This window comes from Grammomys surdaster, unplaced genomic scaffold (genome assembly GCF_004785775.1).
Source record: "Grammomys surdaster isolate TR1022 unplaced genomic scaffold, NIH_TR_1.0 142, whole genome shotgun sequence".
Classification (NCBI taxonomy): Eukaryota; Metazoa; Chordata; class Mammalia; order Rodentia; family Muridae; genus Grammomys; species Grammomys surdaster.
The window spans coordinates 6,606,496-6,622,252 of NW_021604600.1; the positions used below are offsets into that span (position 1 = coordinate 6,606,496).

At 44.7% G+C, this 15,757-nt stretch overlaps 1 protein-coding gene across 2 annotated transcripts in view; it reads left to right on the plus strand.

Moving 5' to 3' along the window:
* The window catches only part of Kiaa0556 (KIAA0556 ortholog), a 167,406-nt gene that overhangs the window by 19,041 nt on the left and 132,608 nt on the right, over positions 1 to 15,757 (plus strand). For both annotated transcript variants that reach the window (XM_028764277.1, XM_028764280.1), the window contains exon 2: positions 1,164 to 1,219. In XM_028764277.1, the coding sequence (XP_028620110.1) occupies positions 1,164 to 1,219 (56 nt within the window). The remainder of the gene's footprint in view (positions 1 to 1,163; positions 1,220 to 15,757) is intronic.

A 15,757-nucleotide genomic window follows, 5' to 3' on the forward strand; every position in this document is an offset into this window, starting at 1 on the left:
GAAGGAAGGAAGGAAGGAAGGAAGGAAGGAAGGAAGGAAGGAAGGAAAGTAGGTTTAATTTTGGCTTATAGTTTTGAGGTTCAGTGTGTCAGAGGAGGCATGGAAACAGAAGTTGCTTTGTGTAGTAGTATTCTCCAGTGGGGCCTTGCCTATTCTCATGGCATGTATGTGCCAGGAGGCAGAGAACGTGGGCCAGAACCAGGTGTGGCTGTAACTTGCAAAGGCCCCCTACTTCCTGCATCTAGGTCCTATTCCTAAAAGCTCAGAGCATGACATATGGACATTCAGGATCCAACTTTAGAAGCAGATAACGTAAAAAATATCTAAATCACTTCTGTCTGAGACTTGGATCCTATCTCTTCTGTCACTGTGCCTTTTTATTTCTGCCTTCTGAGGTTTCTTACCCAATAGGACATGTGGTTGTAGCAGTCACAGATAGCCACCTGGGAGTCAAGTGGGGCAGTTTAGTAGATAGACTGACAACGCACAGTGACTTCTGTTTTAGATTTCAATACCAAGGCAGCCTGTTAGGAGCTTTTCTAGTGGACACTCCCATCATAGGTGTGAAAACATGCTTTTGGAAGGACGCACTTGTAGGAGATGATGCCTTCTGAATTTACACATACCTTCAAATGCTAGTCTAAGGCGTCCTGAGAAAAGCAACGATTTTCTTTGAAATTGCCCATTTTGTGAAACGCATGTGATTACCACTAATTCACTTCTGCACATCACCTGAGCTGTGAGTCTGGGGCTTGGTGCAGCGCCTCAGAATGCACCCACCTAAGTTTATGGCTATGTGCATGGAAGAAGGCATTTTTATGGAAGGTGTTTTATGTAATTCCAAGCAATTTAATAGAAATGTAATTCGACAGGGAAAACTACAGTCCCTTGGCCCTTTCAGAGTGCAGATAATGGCCCAGATTAAAGGGCTGGAGCTTTGTTCATTACAGTCAAATACTGTGTGTGAATTACCATTTTCCTTGCCGTTGGTCCATTTCAAAAGTGTACCATTTTCCTATTATAATAACAGGCTGCGTTTTCTTAGAATCATCTCATTATGATTGGTCCTGTCTTTTCAGTTTGCAAATAAAAAGCTTTTGCAGTGATAAACTAGTTGTTCCTAAGCAGCCTTAATCTCTGCTTCTGCTTTTGAACTGCTACAGGTCAGGCCCTGCGGAAGGTGGAGAGAAGCCGGTCCTGCTCTCAGGAGAGAAAGGAGGTAACTGCACCCACTGCTGTTTGCAAGAGCCTGGTGTAAACAGTGTTCTGTGAGTCCTGGGCCAAGTGAGAGCAGGCTGCTGGACTTGTCAACCCATTGTCTCTTGTAACAATAATCTTTTGTGGAGCACATCAGCTGGCTTGCTGTGACAGTCACTCCAGATTTCAGCCACTTAGAGCAACATGGCCTTCTTTGGGGTTCTTGCTGACGGGCCAGGCTCCCCTGCTCTCAACTAGGGCTCAATTGTGTCTGTAGAGTTTCCTGGGTGCCAGTCAAGGTACCTCATACTCCATATGCTGTCTCCTTCTCCAGCAAACCAATACAGTTTGCTCACATGGAGTGTCCAGGGTCTAAGAGGATGGAGTGCCAGCCGCAAGACCTCCTGAGTCTTGGGTTTCCAAAGGGTCACTTCTGCCACTTTTAAGAATAAAAGGTTGTTTTTCAAGCTTAGCTGGGTCTAGGAGCTTCAAAGCAAGCCATAGGGCAGGCCAGGTTTAAGAGTAGGGAAAATGAACAGAGGGCTGCCCTTCCCTCAAGACAGGAGCTCTTAGCCCAGATAGTCAGATAGTCTAGAACTTGCAATATAGCCTAGGCTGGCCTTGTACTGGAGACTCTCTTCCTCCTCTTTTTTTTTTTGGTTTTTCGAGACAGGGTTTCTCTGTATAGCCCTGGCTATCCTGGAACTCACTCTGTAGACCAGGCTGGCCTCGAACTCAGAAATCCGCCTGGCTCTGCCTCCCAAGTGCTGGGATTAAAGGCGTGCGACACCACCGCCTGGCCCTCCTCCTCCTCTTAAGTTCTAGAATTACAGGTGTGTGCCATCACACCTAGGACCAGGTCTCACTTCTTGTCTTTTTGGTTGTGACCCTAGCTAAGCCCAAGGACTCACTTCTACACAGTATTTGGCCATTCTTGAAAACTGTCCCACCGAGTCTATTTGCTCAGGATCTCAGTGGGACTAAGGGGTGGTGTGACAACAATTGCTGTATGTACTGTGTACTTGGAAGACAAATACCCCTAGACCATCGCACAGCAGTGTGAGAAGCTGTCATAGGCAGAGAAAGTGGTCTCCAAGGGCTCACCTAACCCCTCTGAGGGATCAAGAAGCTCTGCTGGTCTAGGAGATGGGGTCAGCGGTTAATTGAATGCATTCATCTTCCAAAGAACTAGAGTTGGTGCTTTACAACCACCTGTATGTAAGTCCAGCTCCAGATCGGACACTCTTTCCTGGCTTCCCCTGATGCCTATACTCACATACACATACCCACACAGGCACACACATGCACATAATTAGAAATAAAATTGAAAGAAAAAAAGGAAGGAAGGAAAGGAGAGAGAGAGGAAAGAGAAAAAAGTCAGACTTTTCAAGAGTTGTGTGGATAGGCCTAAAATCTCCACTCTTGAAAAGCCAAGGAAGGATGATTTGAAGTTCAGGTTTAGCCTAGTATGTATAGCAAGACCTTGTCTGAGGAAACATGAAAGGAAAGAAGACTTTGCAGAAAAGGTGATGGGCAGGCTACTTCTTAAAGAATGAGTAGGAGTTACTTAGTTCAAGGGAACAACATGGTCAAAGTCAGAGAGCCATGAATAAAGAAAAAAAAAAAAACAAGCAGAAGGCCTTTAAAGCCTAGATGGGCGAAAGCGGCATAAGGACTATATGTTTCCATAGGACTCTTTGATCAAGTTCCATGTTCCTGGGAGAGGGCAGGATATAAGGAATAAATCAAGCTTCGTATTCTTTCTTCCTCTGCCCTCTCTTAGCAACAGAACCTCCTAATTGCCACTCCCAGCATCTCCATTGTGCCAATTGCCTGAGAGCATTTCAGATCATTTCTCTACTGAAAAGTGCTTGAAGTGAAAAACAAAACATGACACTGTTTATCTCAATGCCCAGGTTTAATTCTGAAAGGTATTTAAGATGGCTTCAGGCCCTCTGAAGACAGGATGCTGGCTGACTGTTTCAAATGGCTAGAAAAACAGAGAACAACACTAGTAGCACATTGCTGGCTTAGGGGACTCTCTGATCCCTTGAACTTGCCCTCTCCTACTCAGCCTTTCTGTACCCTCCCCTCACTACTTGGTAGCACTGTGTGCCTTATGCAGATGGCCACCCATAAATTAAGCCATGTCACCATGAAAGGTAAGGCAAAGACATGCTATCTCTTTGTCAGGGTTGGTTGGAACAAGCAGCTGGGGACACTTGTCATGTTCCTTTTCCAGTGAAGTTCTGTGGGCTACTCTATCCCCAGAGGTGACCTGGGTCAGATGAGGACTGTGCCTATGTGGGGTCATGGACTGACACAGTGAGGTGTGTGTGTGTGTGTGTGTGTGTGTGTGTGTGTGTGTCCCAGTGAGCTTGCCGGGCCATATTCAGCCCAAAGTAGTGCTGTGTGACTCATGCCTTATTACATACAGTTCATTCCTTCTGTCTGTCTGTCTGTCTGTCTGTCTGTCTCCCCCTTCTCTCCTGCCCCCTCTCTTTTCCTTTCTTTCACCTATGCATATGTGTGGTATGCATATAGGTGAGTATATGCACATGTGTAGAGGCCCAAACTTGAAGTTGAGTGTATTACTTGATTAGTCTTCTTCTTCACTTTATAAAGACAGGGTCTCTCCCTGAACTCCAAGCTTGCCTATTCCATCTAGTCTAGCCAGCCAGCTTGCCCCAGGGATCTTCTGTCTCTGCCTCTGCTGTACTGGGATTATATAGGTGGTTGCCACTCCTGCCAGGCTTTTGTGTTGGTTATCGGGAATCCGAATTATGTCCTCCCACTTGTGAGGAAATGCTTTATTCACTGAGCCATCTCTCCAGCCCTTGAACTTGTGATCTTCTCACTTCTGCTTCCAGAATGCTGGGATTACAGGGTTGTGTCATCACACCTGACCTAACTGGCAGCTTTTAGTTCTTCTGCTCTTGGAGTGGATCCATACATCCAAATTTGTTAATTGCTAGCAGTGCACACATGCAGCTGAGGATGAGAATGGCTTTTCAGAATGTGAGGTAGCCCCGTCTGCTGATCATGGGCTCCCTGTGTACTGTGCATAGCCTGCCTGCCACCCAGACCCTCAGCCACCAATGACTCCAAATACCACAGACACAGGTCCAGACAGAGACTGATGGACAGCACAGAAGTACCTACATTCAGCTGCTAGGTTCCAGAGGAAGAAAAGGCTGCCTGGAAGAGGCAGGCTGAGCTGAGGTACTGGAGAGGGTGTACTTGGTTCTGAAATGTCCCTTGATGGTTGCTTTCCAGCAGCAAGTGCTTTCAGTTCAGTTGGTAAAAATATTCTTGGCCTTGCCTCTACCAAGTATTCATGGTTCCTGCCTGTAGAGATTATGTAGTGTTTGTGGCCTCTGGTCATGAATTATTAATGATTTTGAAATTGTGGCCATTGTAGTTTACTCAAAAATCATTAGGAAGCAAATTTGTCATACAGTGCTTAAGAGAAAAGTGAGAGAAAAATCCCAGAGGAGAGACTGATTTTTATTCACCATCTCACCTAACTCTCCCATCTCTCAGTGTGCACACTGCTAACCAGGGTACATGGTGATTGGGGACATGTCCTCTTGCTGCATAGGAACCCCCGCTGCACTATGAATTAGAGCCTCTATGTGTATTAAGGGCCACAGTGTAGGTTTCAGGCAGGTCACATAGATCTCATAGCTGAGCAGGTGACCTCTGGTACCGTGAGCCCACTCACTTTAACAGTGCTCTCCAGGGAAAGCTAGTTTGCAGTGCAGCTACCTACTTCAATTTCAGTGGCATTTGCTCCATAGTGTCCCATGAATATTTTGCTGTCTATGATATACATGTCAACAGAGAAACAACCCACAGTTACCCTTCTTCCTCTAGGGGTCCTCCTGGTTCAGGCTAGGCTTTAGGTGAGCTCTAACCTTCTTACATCCTGGATGGATGTCCCCAGGTAAAGGAGCCTTATTTAGGTTACCTCCTGAGCCTCCACTCTTAGCCACTTCATGAGCCTCTTGTGATAATGGACTGCCATCTTTTGCAGTTGATTGGAGATTCTAAAAACCACTCATCTGTGAGCTCACTTTGTAAAGGACTGTAAAAGCCATTTAACTGTTCCATTGAGAAACCTTAAGCTTGCCTATTTGTACATGCATGCACACTCTCACCTACCATTCTTCTGGGTGCAAGATTAAAGAAGCTTCTTTCTTTTCTCAGGCAAAGTAGGAGAGACCTGGATCTCAGGAACTAGCCCCCTCTGTCACTTCAATGTGCCACCAAAGCTCCCACTCCCACTCCTTGCTCTCTTACATTCTTCCTATCTAGGAGCTCCATTCATAGGCCTGGGAGTGGGATCAGCCATCCAATCAATGCTAGGGATATTTGGAAGAAGGGGCTGGAAATGTGGCTCTATGGTAGAGCACTTACCTAATATTCCCAAGTCCCCAGGTTTGGCCCCCAACACAGCAATAAAAAAGAAACAGTTGAAGGTTGACTATGTTTTTGATAGCAGTTCTCAGTTCTCTTTCTAAGATGCAACCACTTATGTGTCCTTCCAACTAGTAGTCATAGGTGTTTCTATCTACCTACTGTCTCTTCTTGGTTTTCGTGTGCAGATGGGTGCTGCGTGTGCATGTGTGTGCGTGTGCTTGCATGTCAGATGACATCTTGAGGTTCTGCCCATCTTTTTGTTGTTGTTTTTGAGACAGTCTCTCATTGTTCTGGAGTCCACCAAGTCAGCCAGAGAGCACCTGATCGCTGCCTGTCACCTGCCCAGCACTGGGACTGCAAATCTGTGCTACCACATCTGGCTGACTAATTTTTTATTAAATCAGGTTCTAGGGATTGAACTCAGGTCCTTTGGCTTGCAAGGCAAGCTCTATACTAATTGAACTACTTTCCTAGTGAAAATGGGTACAGTAAAGAAACTCACATAGCCATTTTGTGGGTGAAAAGGGAAAAAGTTTATTCCAAACTTTCAAGGTTGTTTCCTAGGAAAGCAAAGAGAGACAACAAGGGAAAGATTTCCAGGATTAAAAGGAATGGGAGAAAGGGGTCTTGTGAACTGGGGTAGGGCTTGTGTGCAGGGACTGAGGGAACCTAGAGGCTCAGATTGACTTACCTCACAGGTTAATAGGCACCAGTCATATGGTAATGGAGATCCACACATTCCTCTTGTCAGAAATAAGTGAGCTCTTTCTTCCAGTCCGTGAGGAAATGGGGGCTTTTGTCTAAATGCCTGATTTTGGGAGAAGGACTTTCTTGGAGGACTACACACCCATCCTTGTTTAGCACAATGGTGTGTGATACAGTTGGGTTTCTCCTCCTGTTGTGCTGTTTTTAGGGGAAGAAAAGGTTCATTTCAGGTTATACTTCCAGGTAACAGTCCATCAATGAGGAATGTCTTTCTTTTATTAAATTGTGGTGCTGTCAATCATCATTCCCATGGCCTTCAGCTGTTGCACTAAGTCCCAACTCCAGCAGGTCTCTCTCTCCTTCCCCATCTCTTCTCTCTCCCTCCTTCCTCCTTCTCACACCTAACTCATCTTGGAAGACTCCTGTTGCAGGACACATGGACTGCCTTTGTTCTTTTTATGGCGTCTTTCTATTTCACCACAGATGTACTAGAGTATCATCCTTTATTTGAAACTTTGGAGATAAATGTGTTTCATTTTCTTAGATCTGGAAAGTAATGGTGTCCCAGGAGGTCCTGTAGAAATACCCTGTGATGCAGCACATTCACATATGCATAGGGAAGCATGAATAACATACCAAGTTGGGTAAATGCAGTCTGCACGTTATGTGTTAGCTCAGATTGGATTTGGGTACTAAGAAATGCTGGGAGTGTACTACTAGTTCCTAGTAGTGACTGTCTAGGCTATTAATGGTGTCTTACTACAATAAAAATATTTTAAGGAATAATCTAAAGCAGGAACTTCCTACACATGTACAAAAGCAGCCCAAGCTGAACTTCTTCAACTAGAATCAGTGGATCAAAAGGTATATGCTTTATTGAAAGCAGTGTTCCTAGTCATCTGCTAATAGTGCTTGAAGGGCAGATTTGTTGGCTGCTGACCATCTCTAGAGTGCTGGCCGGAATCAAGGGTGGCAGGTTTTGGCAACAATGCTTGCATCATATGGGCCACTCCAGGCTTCTCCAGGCTTCTCCAGGCTTCCCCAGACTCCTCATCTCACTGTTGATGGCAGCAGGGCAGTTTGTTTGAGTTGACTTGCAGGTGTGTCTAGATGCTCAAAATTGAGAGCCATTTAGCCTTTAGCTCAGTGAGAGTGGTGATTCTTGTAGGTTTCCAGTGACACTAACCATCCAGCAGCATACATAGCCTTCTTCCTTCTCTGACATCTCAGTGTCCTTGCAACTTAACCTTCTGGGTAACTGAGCCATCCCTCCTCTCTCATATGTATAAGATCTTGTCTTTTGAAGAAAATAAAAACATGTTTAGACTCAGTGGTAGATGGAGTGCTCGATTAGCATGTACTAGACTCTAGGTTTGATCAATAGCATAGGAAGAAAAAGAGGAGAGGGAGAAAGAAGAGGAAAAAGAGGAAGAAGAGGAAGAAAGCACTTAAGAAGGACAGGAGCAAGTGACAGGAGAATGCATGTTGAGGCACTAGAGCCTGCTGTGGCAGTCAACTCTCCAAATGTGCACTTTTACGGGAATGAAACCTTTTAGTTCATATTTCTGGGCAGAGAAGAATGAAATCCATTTTGGATTCAACTGCCAAATGCTTTCCCAGTGTGAAATTAGCATTGTCTGTCTTTCTATGCCATGGTCTTAGTCTCTGTAGGTTTTGAGAAATTGGCAGGCTACTAGCAGTGGTATCTTGGGCCTTAAAACTGGACAAGCAAGTCATGAAGCAAGGTAGAAAGCTTGTGACCACTGCAGTGAGCAACTCAGGTTCCTAGGCTCACTCTCATTCAGATGGCTCAGCGTCTGTGACTCCACATCGTCCTCTCAAGAATGGGAGTAATACAGAACTGGTACCATAGGGTTGTAGTAAGTATTCTGTAGGTGTATTGTATATCCCAGAAACTCCATAGATATTGAAGATTATAATTTAGGGCTTGCAGGGGCAAAGGAGCATGTTTGTAAGGCAGATGCCTTTAAAGCCAAGAGGCCAGGCTGGCCAGATAGATAAAGGCACTCGTGGCCAGTCTTGATGATCTGATTTCTATCTCTGGGGCCCACATGGTAGAAAGAGAGGGCGAATTGCCACAAGTTATCCTGTGACCTACACACGCGCACACACACACACACACACACACACACACACACACACATTATAGATAGATATAGATTAGATAGATAGATAGATAGATGGATAGATAGATAGATATGCAAAAAATTGTTTCAAAGATATGAAAAAATTGTTCAAAAGACAGAGTAGAAGTGTGTTCAGGAAACAGCTGAACATAGACAAGCCCAGTGTTTGTTACCATGTAATGCCATCAGAGAGCAGCCATAATCCTTCCTGTAGGATTTGCCTTACTTTGGAATCTCCAGCTGCCCTGAGACCCCTGGGAGCTGCAGGAGATATGTCTTCAAACCCAGCCCCTGAAACTCCAGTTTAACAAGGGATAGGCCAAGACTCATATGCCAAACAGTAAAGAGAATCAATTTCTGATAAAATGCTGGGAAGAAGATTGACATGTCTAAAACCTTTCTGGTATCAGCCTAGCTTCCAGCACAAGATTAAACTCTAGGAAAAAGCCCCTCAGAGAGCTGCAATTTCCGAGCAGAAAGAGGCTGTTTTGGATAAGCAATGTGCCCTTGTACAGAGCATCATCAAAGTCTCCTCTATCCTCCAATCTGAGGCATGAAATTGCCTTTAACGCTTGCCTCCTCCCTCCACATGGAAAAAAAGCCGTGTATGGAATATGGAATGGGATTAGAAAAGGGAATGGTATCATCTAAGGAAAGGTGGTGCCTGCATGTGTCTAGGAAAGATGTCTTCAGGGTGAAAGCAACCCCACTGCAGGGTGTGCAACAGCCATATGAACCCATTCCTGCTGCTACCCTGACATGAAGATACTTGCCTCCTTCCCTCTGTGCTGTTAGCTCTCTGGTCATCTAGGTCTGGCAAAATCCAGTGACTTCAACTTTACTAGGATCCACAGTCTGTGGACTGGGACCATAAATAAGCAATAGGAGTCTTTATACTAGCTTTGTCTTAAAAGGGGAAATTGCAGCATCACATTGCTGAAAACTTCAGAGGTAGGCTATATCATTGTCTGAATTAGGGTTTCTGCTGCTGTGAGGAAACACTATGACCAAAAGCAACTTAGGGTGGAGAGGGTTTATTTCCCTTACTCTTACATATCACAGTTCATCATTGAAGGCAGTCAAGGCAGGAACCTGGAGGCGGCAGGAGCTGATGCAGAGGTAATGGAGGAATGCTCCTTACTGCCTTGTTTCCCATGGCTTGCCCAGCCTGCTTTTTTATGGTGCCCAGAACCACTAGCCCAGGGGTGGTACCACCTATTGTTGGCTAGGCCCTTCTACATCAACTACCACCACCACCACCACAGCAACAACAAAAACAACAACAACAAAAACAAATAGCAAATAACTAAAACAAACAGAAAAGAATAAAACAAACACAAAAAAACCTGCATCACAGGCCAGTCTAGTTGGGACATTTTCTCAGTTGAGGTTCCTTCTTCCCAAAAGGACTCTAGTTTGTGTCAAGTTGATATAAAACTAGCCAGCACAATCAGGTATAGCTGGATCCAAGTGTTCAGACTCTAGACTTCTCCTTTTCCCATGGCCATCCACTCTTCATGCAGACAGTTCTCTGATGTAGAAAGGGAGCTGCCAGCTACCCCAGGCTCACTGCATGAAGGCCAGTTCATGTGGTCCAGGGGCTGGAGTCAGAGAGCCTGGCTAGTAAACACCATGGAGCCTTAGTTATTTCATATGTAGTATGGTGATGGAAGCTGCACCAGCCTCACAGGGGACTTAGAACACTACCTAACTTGTAGCCCTGAGTAAGTGGTGTTCCCTCCCCTTCTCCTACTCCTTTTTGACAGTGCCTTCCTTCACTGTCAACAGTTGTAGCAGAAGGACCAGGAGATCGGCCAAGACTAGTACCCAGACTGAGACCTACCAGCTGGGTCACAAGAGTCGGGTGAGGAATCCCACATTAGCATAGTTAGAAAGGGATAATTTCTTAAAAGAAAATTAGTTTAGCATCACAGAAGACTGGGCAAAATTTAGTGGGCAGGCAGGAGCCAGCCATAAGCCATATAGCCACTCTATGCCAGGAGTAATAGAGCTGACAGATGGGTATAGTTGTTGACAGCAGCTTCCGCACAGAGAGTCCATCTCCACTCACTGATCTAGCAGTGCCATTCTCGCTTATGTGTGAGAAGTCTAGGCTCAGAGTGCAGCCCACATGCCTCTGGTACCCTAGCAAATACAGGACTGAGCCAATGTGCTATGATGTGCCACCTGAGAAAGAGGTGCCTACCTGAGGCCCTTTGGGCATATTCTCATTCTCCTGAGGCTCAGTCTATAGAGTAGTGCTCAGCAGGCCTTCCTCTCCTGCTGGTGGGCAAGGCTGAGAGAGAAACACCAGGCCCAGCCCGACTTTGGCCACAAGGAGGCTCTCTTCTATGTCACCACTTTCCCTGGTCCTTATTGTAGGCTCATAGTTACAAAAAAGGACCCTAGCCTGTGTCCATGGACTGGACAAGTAAGGAAGAGGGCAAGATGGCAATGGCCAGATGGCATAAAACTCATTTGTTGTTCATCTGATAGGTGGGAGTCAGCTCCCACAACCATAGGAATAGTTATAAACATGGGTTCTGATCAGAGGCCATTGAAATGGTTGCATATCTGCCTGTCACACATGGTCTCTACAGAGGTTGCTTCCAGGGACCTGTGGGTATGAGAAAGTACAGGCTGTATTTGGCATTTGTGTGCAACCTACACATTGTAAACATGTTATCTCTAGATGGCTTACAGTCTCCAGTGCTGTATTGATGTCCTGGAAGTAATTGTCATGCTGTATCAGGGGTTTCTGCAAGGGAGCAGTCTCAAGCTACAGTCATCTGGGAGGAGGAAGCTATGGCTGACACTTTCTATACACACTATATGCATGTGTGTTCATGCATGTTTGTGCTATGGGGCACATGTGGAGGTCTAAGCACAACATACAGATATACTTGGGACAGGCTTTGCCATGGCTCTGAGGCTCTGGGGTCTTTGTCATGGCCATGTTCATATCAACAGTACACATTCAGTCAGGACTTTGTCTGTTTCCCCTAATTGAGAAATCTAACATTTTTCAGATAATATCCTCAGGCCACTCATGGTTGGCTGATGGAAAGAGTTGGCATGGCAGAGCAATCCAGATCTAGCTAGGTCTGGGTCACATTGCCAAAGTTTGCATCTAGGCTATGCTACTTCATAACTACGAAGTCTCTGGGAGTTTATAGATTTCCTGTGCCTCAGTTTCTGTTTCTGAAGAATGGAGCTGCCAACTATCTCCTTGTGGAGTTGTAGAAATAATCAAGGGAGTAATGTGTGTAGAGTCTTCAAAAGAGGATCTACAAGTGCTGTGTGTTTTCACTTTCATTCTCCTGATCCCTATGCTGGGCTCTCTGTTCCATGCTGTATTGACTGGTATCAGTGGGGTTAGGGGAGGGAAGTGGGGCTCACATCTGTCAACACTGCCACAATGGGACCTGCAGCATCTACATTTTTTTGTTTTGTCTTTTTGTGATTCTTGAGCTATTGAATATTGATTGTAGAGAAGCTAGAAGTTACATAAAGCTATAAGAACTACTCCATTTTAACTACTGGTTTGTATATGCTTGGCTTTGGGAGTGGCACTATTAGGAGGTGTGGCCTTGTTGGAATAGGTGTGTCACTGTGTGTGTGGGTTTAAGACCCTCACCCTAGCTGGCTGGAAGTCACTCTCCAACTAGCAGCCTCCAGATAAAGATGTAGAACTCTCAGCTCCTCCTGCACCATGTCTGCCGGATGCTGCCGTGCTCCTGTTTTGATGATAATAGACTGAACCTCTGAACCTGTAAGCCAGCCCCAATTAAATGTTGTTCTTTATAAGAGTTGCCTTGGTCATGGTGTCTGTTTATAGCAGTAAAACCCTAAATAAGACAACTACCTAATAAATCTTGCTTGAAAAACATTTTAAATTATATTTCTTTATTTGTGTGTGTGTTCATGCATTTTTTTGTGCCATGGGACACCTGTGGAGGTCCAAGTACAACAAGCAGGAGTTGGTTTTCTCCTTCTACATGAGTCCAGGAGGACCAACCCAGCTCCTTAGGCTTGGTAGCAAGCATCTTTGTCTACTGAACCATCTTGTGACCCTCTAGATCTTACTTGTTTTTGTATTTTCTTCAAGCATTTTTCCTACAAAATAACAAATACTTAAGAATTTTTTGGATCATCTTATCACTTAATTAGGGACAATTAAAAAAAAAGTCTTCTTTCCATTACATATCTAACTTTAAAAATATTTTTGTATTTCATGTTGTTATATATTTGGATGTTTTGTCTGCATGCATATGCACCATGTGTATGCCTGATACCCTTGGAGGCCAGAAAAGGACATAGGATTCCTTGGAACTAGAGTTACAGATGGTTGTGAGCAGCCATGTGGGTGCTGGGAACTGATCCCCGGCCCTCTGCAAGAGCAGTAAGAGCTCTTAACTGCTGAGCCATCGCTCCAGCTTCACCTTAACTGTTTAACTGATTGAAGTATAACTAGTGTATAATGAAGTGGACAGTCTTACATGCATGCTTTTTATGAACTTATGTGTGAATGCACCCATGTTCACACCACCTATGTCAAATAGAGAGTATTCCAGCAGACTTCATGAGCCTTCTTAGCTAACACCTCTCCAAAGTAACTATAACCTGGAATCAGTGCAACACAATTTTGTCTGATTTGAACTTAATATAAGATGTATCATGGTGTATGTAATTTTTATGTCTGGGTTTTCTTTTAAATGTATCTATAAAGTTTGTCTGGTTTTTGTTTGTTTACTTTATGTACTAGAAGTTCATTCTTTGTCATTGTGGAATAGACCATCAGTTTTTCTTAGAAAATTTAAATTACAAGATAATTAGAATGAAATGTTATTACTAAAAAGGTTTTCTTTGTATATTACATATACCTCATGGGTCTGAGGAGGTGTCACCCTGGGTAAGAGTGCTGGCTGAACAAGTATGAGGACCTGAGTTTGAATCTCCAGCACCCATGTAAAATGTCCACTTACGCTTATAACCCAAGCATTGTGGGGAGAGACAAGCAGATCCTGAGGACTGTTTGGATAGCTAGCTTTGCTGAACTGCTGATTTCAGGTTCAGTGGGAGACTCTGCCTCAAGGGAGTAAGAAAGGGATTTAAGATACCTGGCATCCTCCTCTGGCCTATATACACATGTGCACGCACACACACACACACACGCGCACACACACACACACCCCATACCACATATCGTATATTCCACATTGCATTCTCTTTCCCATTATTAGCAATTGATCCATTGGATTTTCTTTTGTTCTTTTTCTCTTCTTCCTTCCTTCCTTTCTTTCTTCCTTCTTTCTTTCTTTCTTCTTTTTTTTTTTTTTTGAGGTAGACTTTCACTCACTATGTACCTCAAACCTACCTTAGCCTTCCAAGTGCTGGGATTATAGGTGTGTGCCAACATACCTGGCTCAGATACTTGTCTTTCTAGAACTATTTGTTTAAGCATAGCTCCTGAACACCGAGCCGGTGAAAGGACCACCTTCTGCTGCTTCCTGTGCTCCATCTAGCCTCTGACTCCAGTTTGGGTCCTCTGTCTCCCTGAAGACTGCTGCCTCTGGGAGGAGCAGCACACAACACCTTCTCTCGTGACCAGCTCCTTCCTAGCTTCTGTTTCTGGGTTTCTCTTTGCTAACCCAGTTCTGTCTGCTATCCAGTTCTCAGGATTTCTTAACATTTGAAATCTGCCATCGGCACCCTCATTTGCCCAGACTGTCGTAAGTTTAAGTGATGTTGCTTGTTTAGATGTGGGTAGGGAGAGACTGCTGTGCAGAGTTGCTCTCCTCTGCCTGAGCTCATCCACCTGATCAGTTCTCACGGTGACTTCTTGTAGGATGATGTCTACCTTCCTGGCCACCTTCTTCTGCCTCAGAAACCATAAAAAACTGCAACTATGGAGTCAGTGTAGACTGTGGGAGAGTGTGCGCTCTAGTGATGACTGGTTTAGATATTCTTTTGCTCCAGCCTACTTGGCAAAGTCTCTTCACTTCTTTATGCCTCGGCTCCTCACTTGTCAAATGAGGGCAAAGATGATAACAGCCACTTTATAAGCTAATGAAAGTAGCCATTGAAATAGTGGGTGCCAAGTGCTCAGCTTGGGACTTGGTGCACAAGAGGTGCTAAAACACATTAGTACCCTTGCTCTCTTGTTCTGAGCAAACAGTCTTCTGGTTTCCTTTCTCTCCCTTCCTTTGTTGACCTTGCCTACCAAGTGCTAGGGTTATAGGTATGCACCACCACGCCTAGTTTAGAGCCAGTGTTCCTAGTACACTTACTGTTTGTGTTGTGCCAATAGTTTATGGAGGTATAGCACATTGCTGACTTTTTGTGTACACATGTGTGTAGGTATGTGTAGATGCCAGAGGTCAATGTTGAGGATCTTCCTCAATTGCTCACCATCTCATTTTTTGAGACAGGGTCTCTCATTGAATCTGCAACTCCTTGTTAGGCTAGGCTATCTAAACAGTGAGCTGCAAGGACTGCCTATTCTAGCACTGGAGTTCCAGGTCTGCGTAGCCATGCCTGGCTTTTACATTTGTGCTGGGGATTGGAACTCAGGTCTTTATGCTTGCACAGCATAAAGCCATCTCCCCAGCTCCGTACTGTTGACTTTACACTCCATTCATTGCTGTGAATTTTCCTTCAGTCATGTTTCCCTCCCACTACCTGCCCTTGTCTGGGACCTTTCCCTTCCCAATGCAGTCTGTCAAACCTTCCATAGTCCATCTGTAGCCTGTCAAAATTGTCCTGAACTTAGATTCCGTCATTCATTTTTTTTCTTTGTCTCCCACCTAGATGTCATCCTCAGACTTTATAAACAGCCTCTAACAGCCATTGATAAAATTATGGCCTGAGATGGGACCAAGGACAAAGTCCCATGGCATGCCACCCTTCCCAGGAAGAGTAATTTAGGTGGCAGGGTAAGATGATTAATCTGTTCGGTTCCTGTAATAGTATGTCCTTGTGGCTTGATTATGATAATATTAGCAGCCACATGGTGGGTGTTATTTACCATGGCCAGGCACTGAGGTAAGTGTTTTCCATGTAGTGCTATTATTTCTTACAGTACCTCTGCAAAATATTACATTACTCAGGACTTGATTTTTTTTTTTTAAAGAAGACAACTATCTGGAGGCAGCAGAAGGGGGCTGTGTACCACAATGCAAGGCTCTGAAGAGGGCTTGCTTCTCAGAAGCCAAGAGCAGGGAGGATCATGAGCAGATAGTCTGTGAGCTCCCAGAATTTCCTTTCTGCAGCTTCTGTTTTGATAG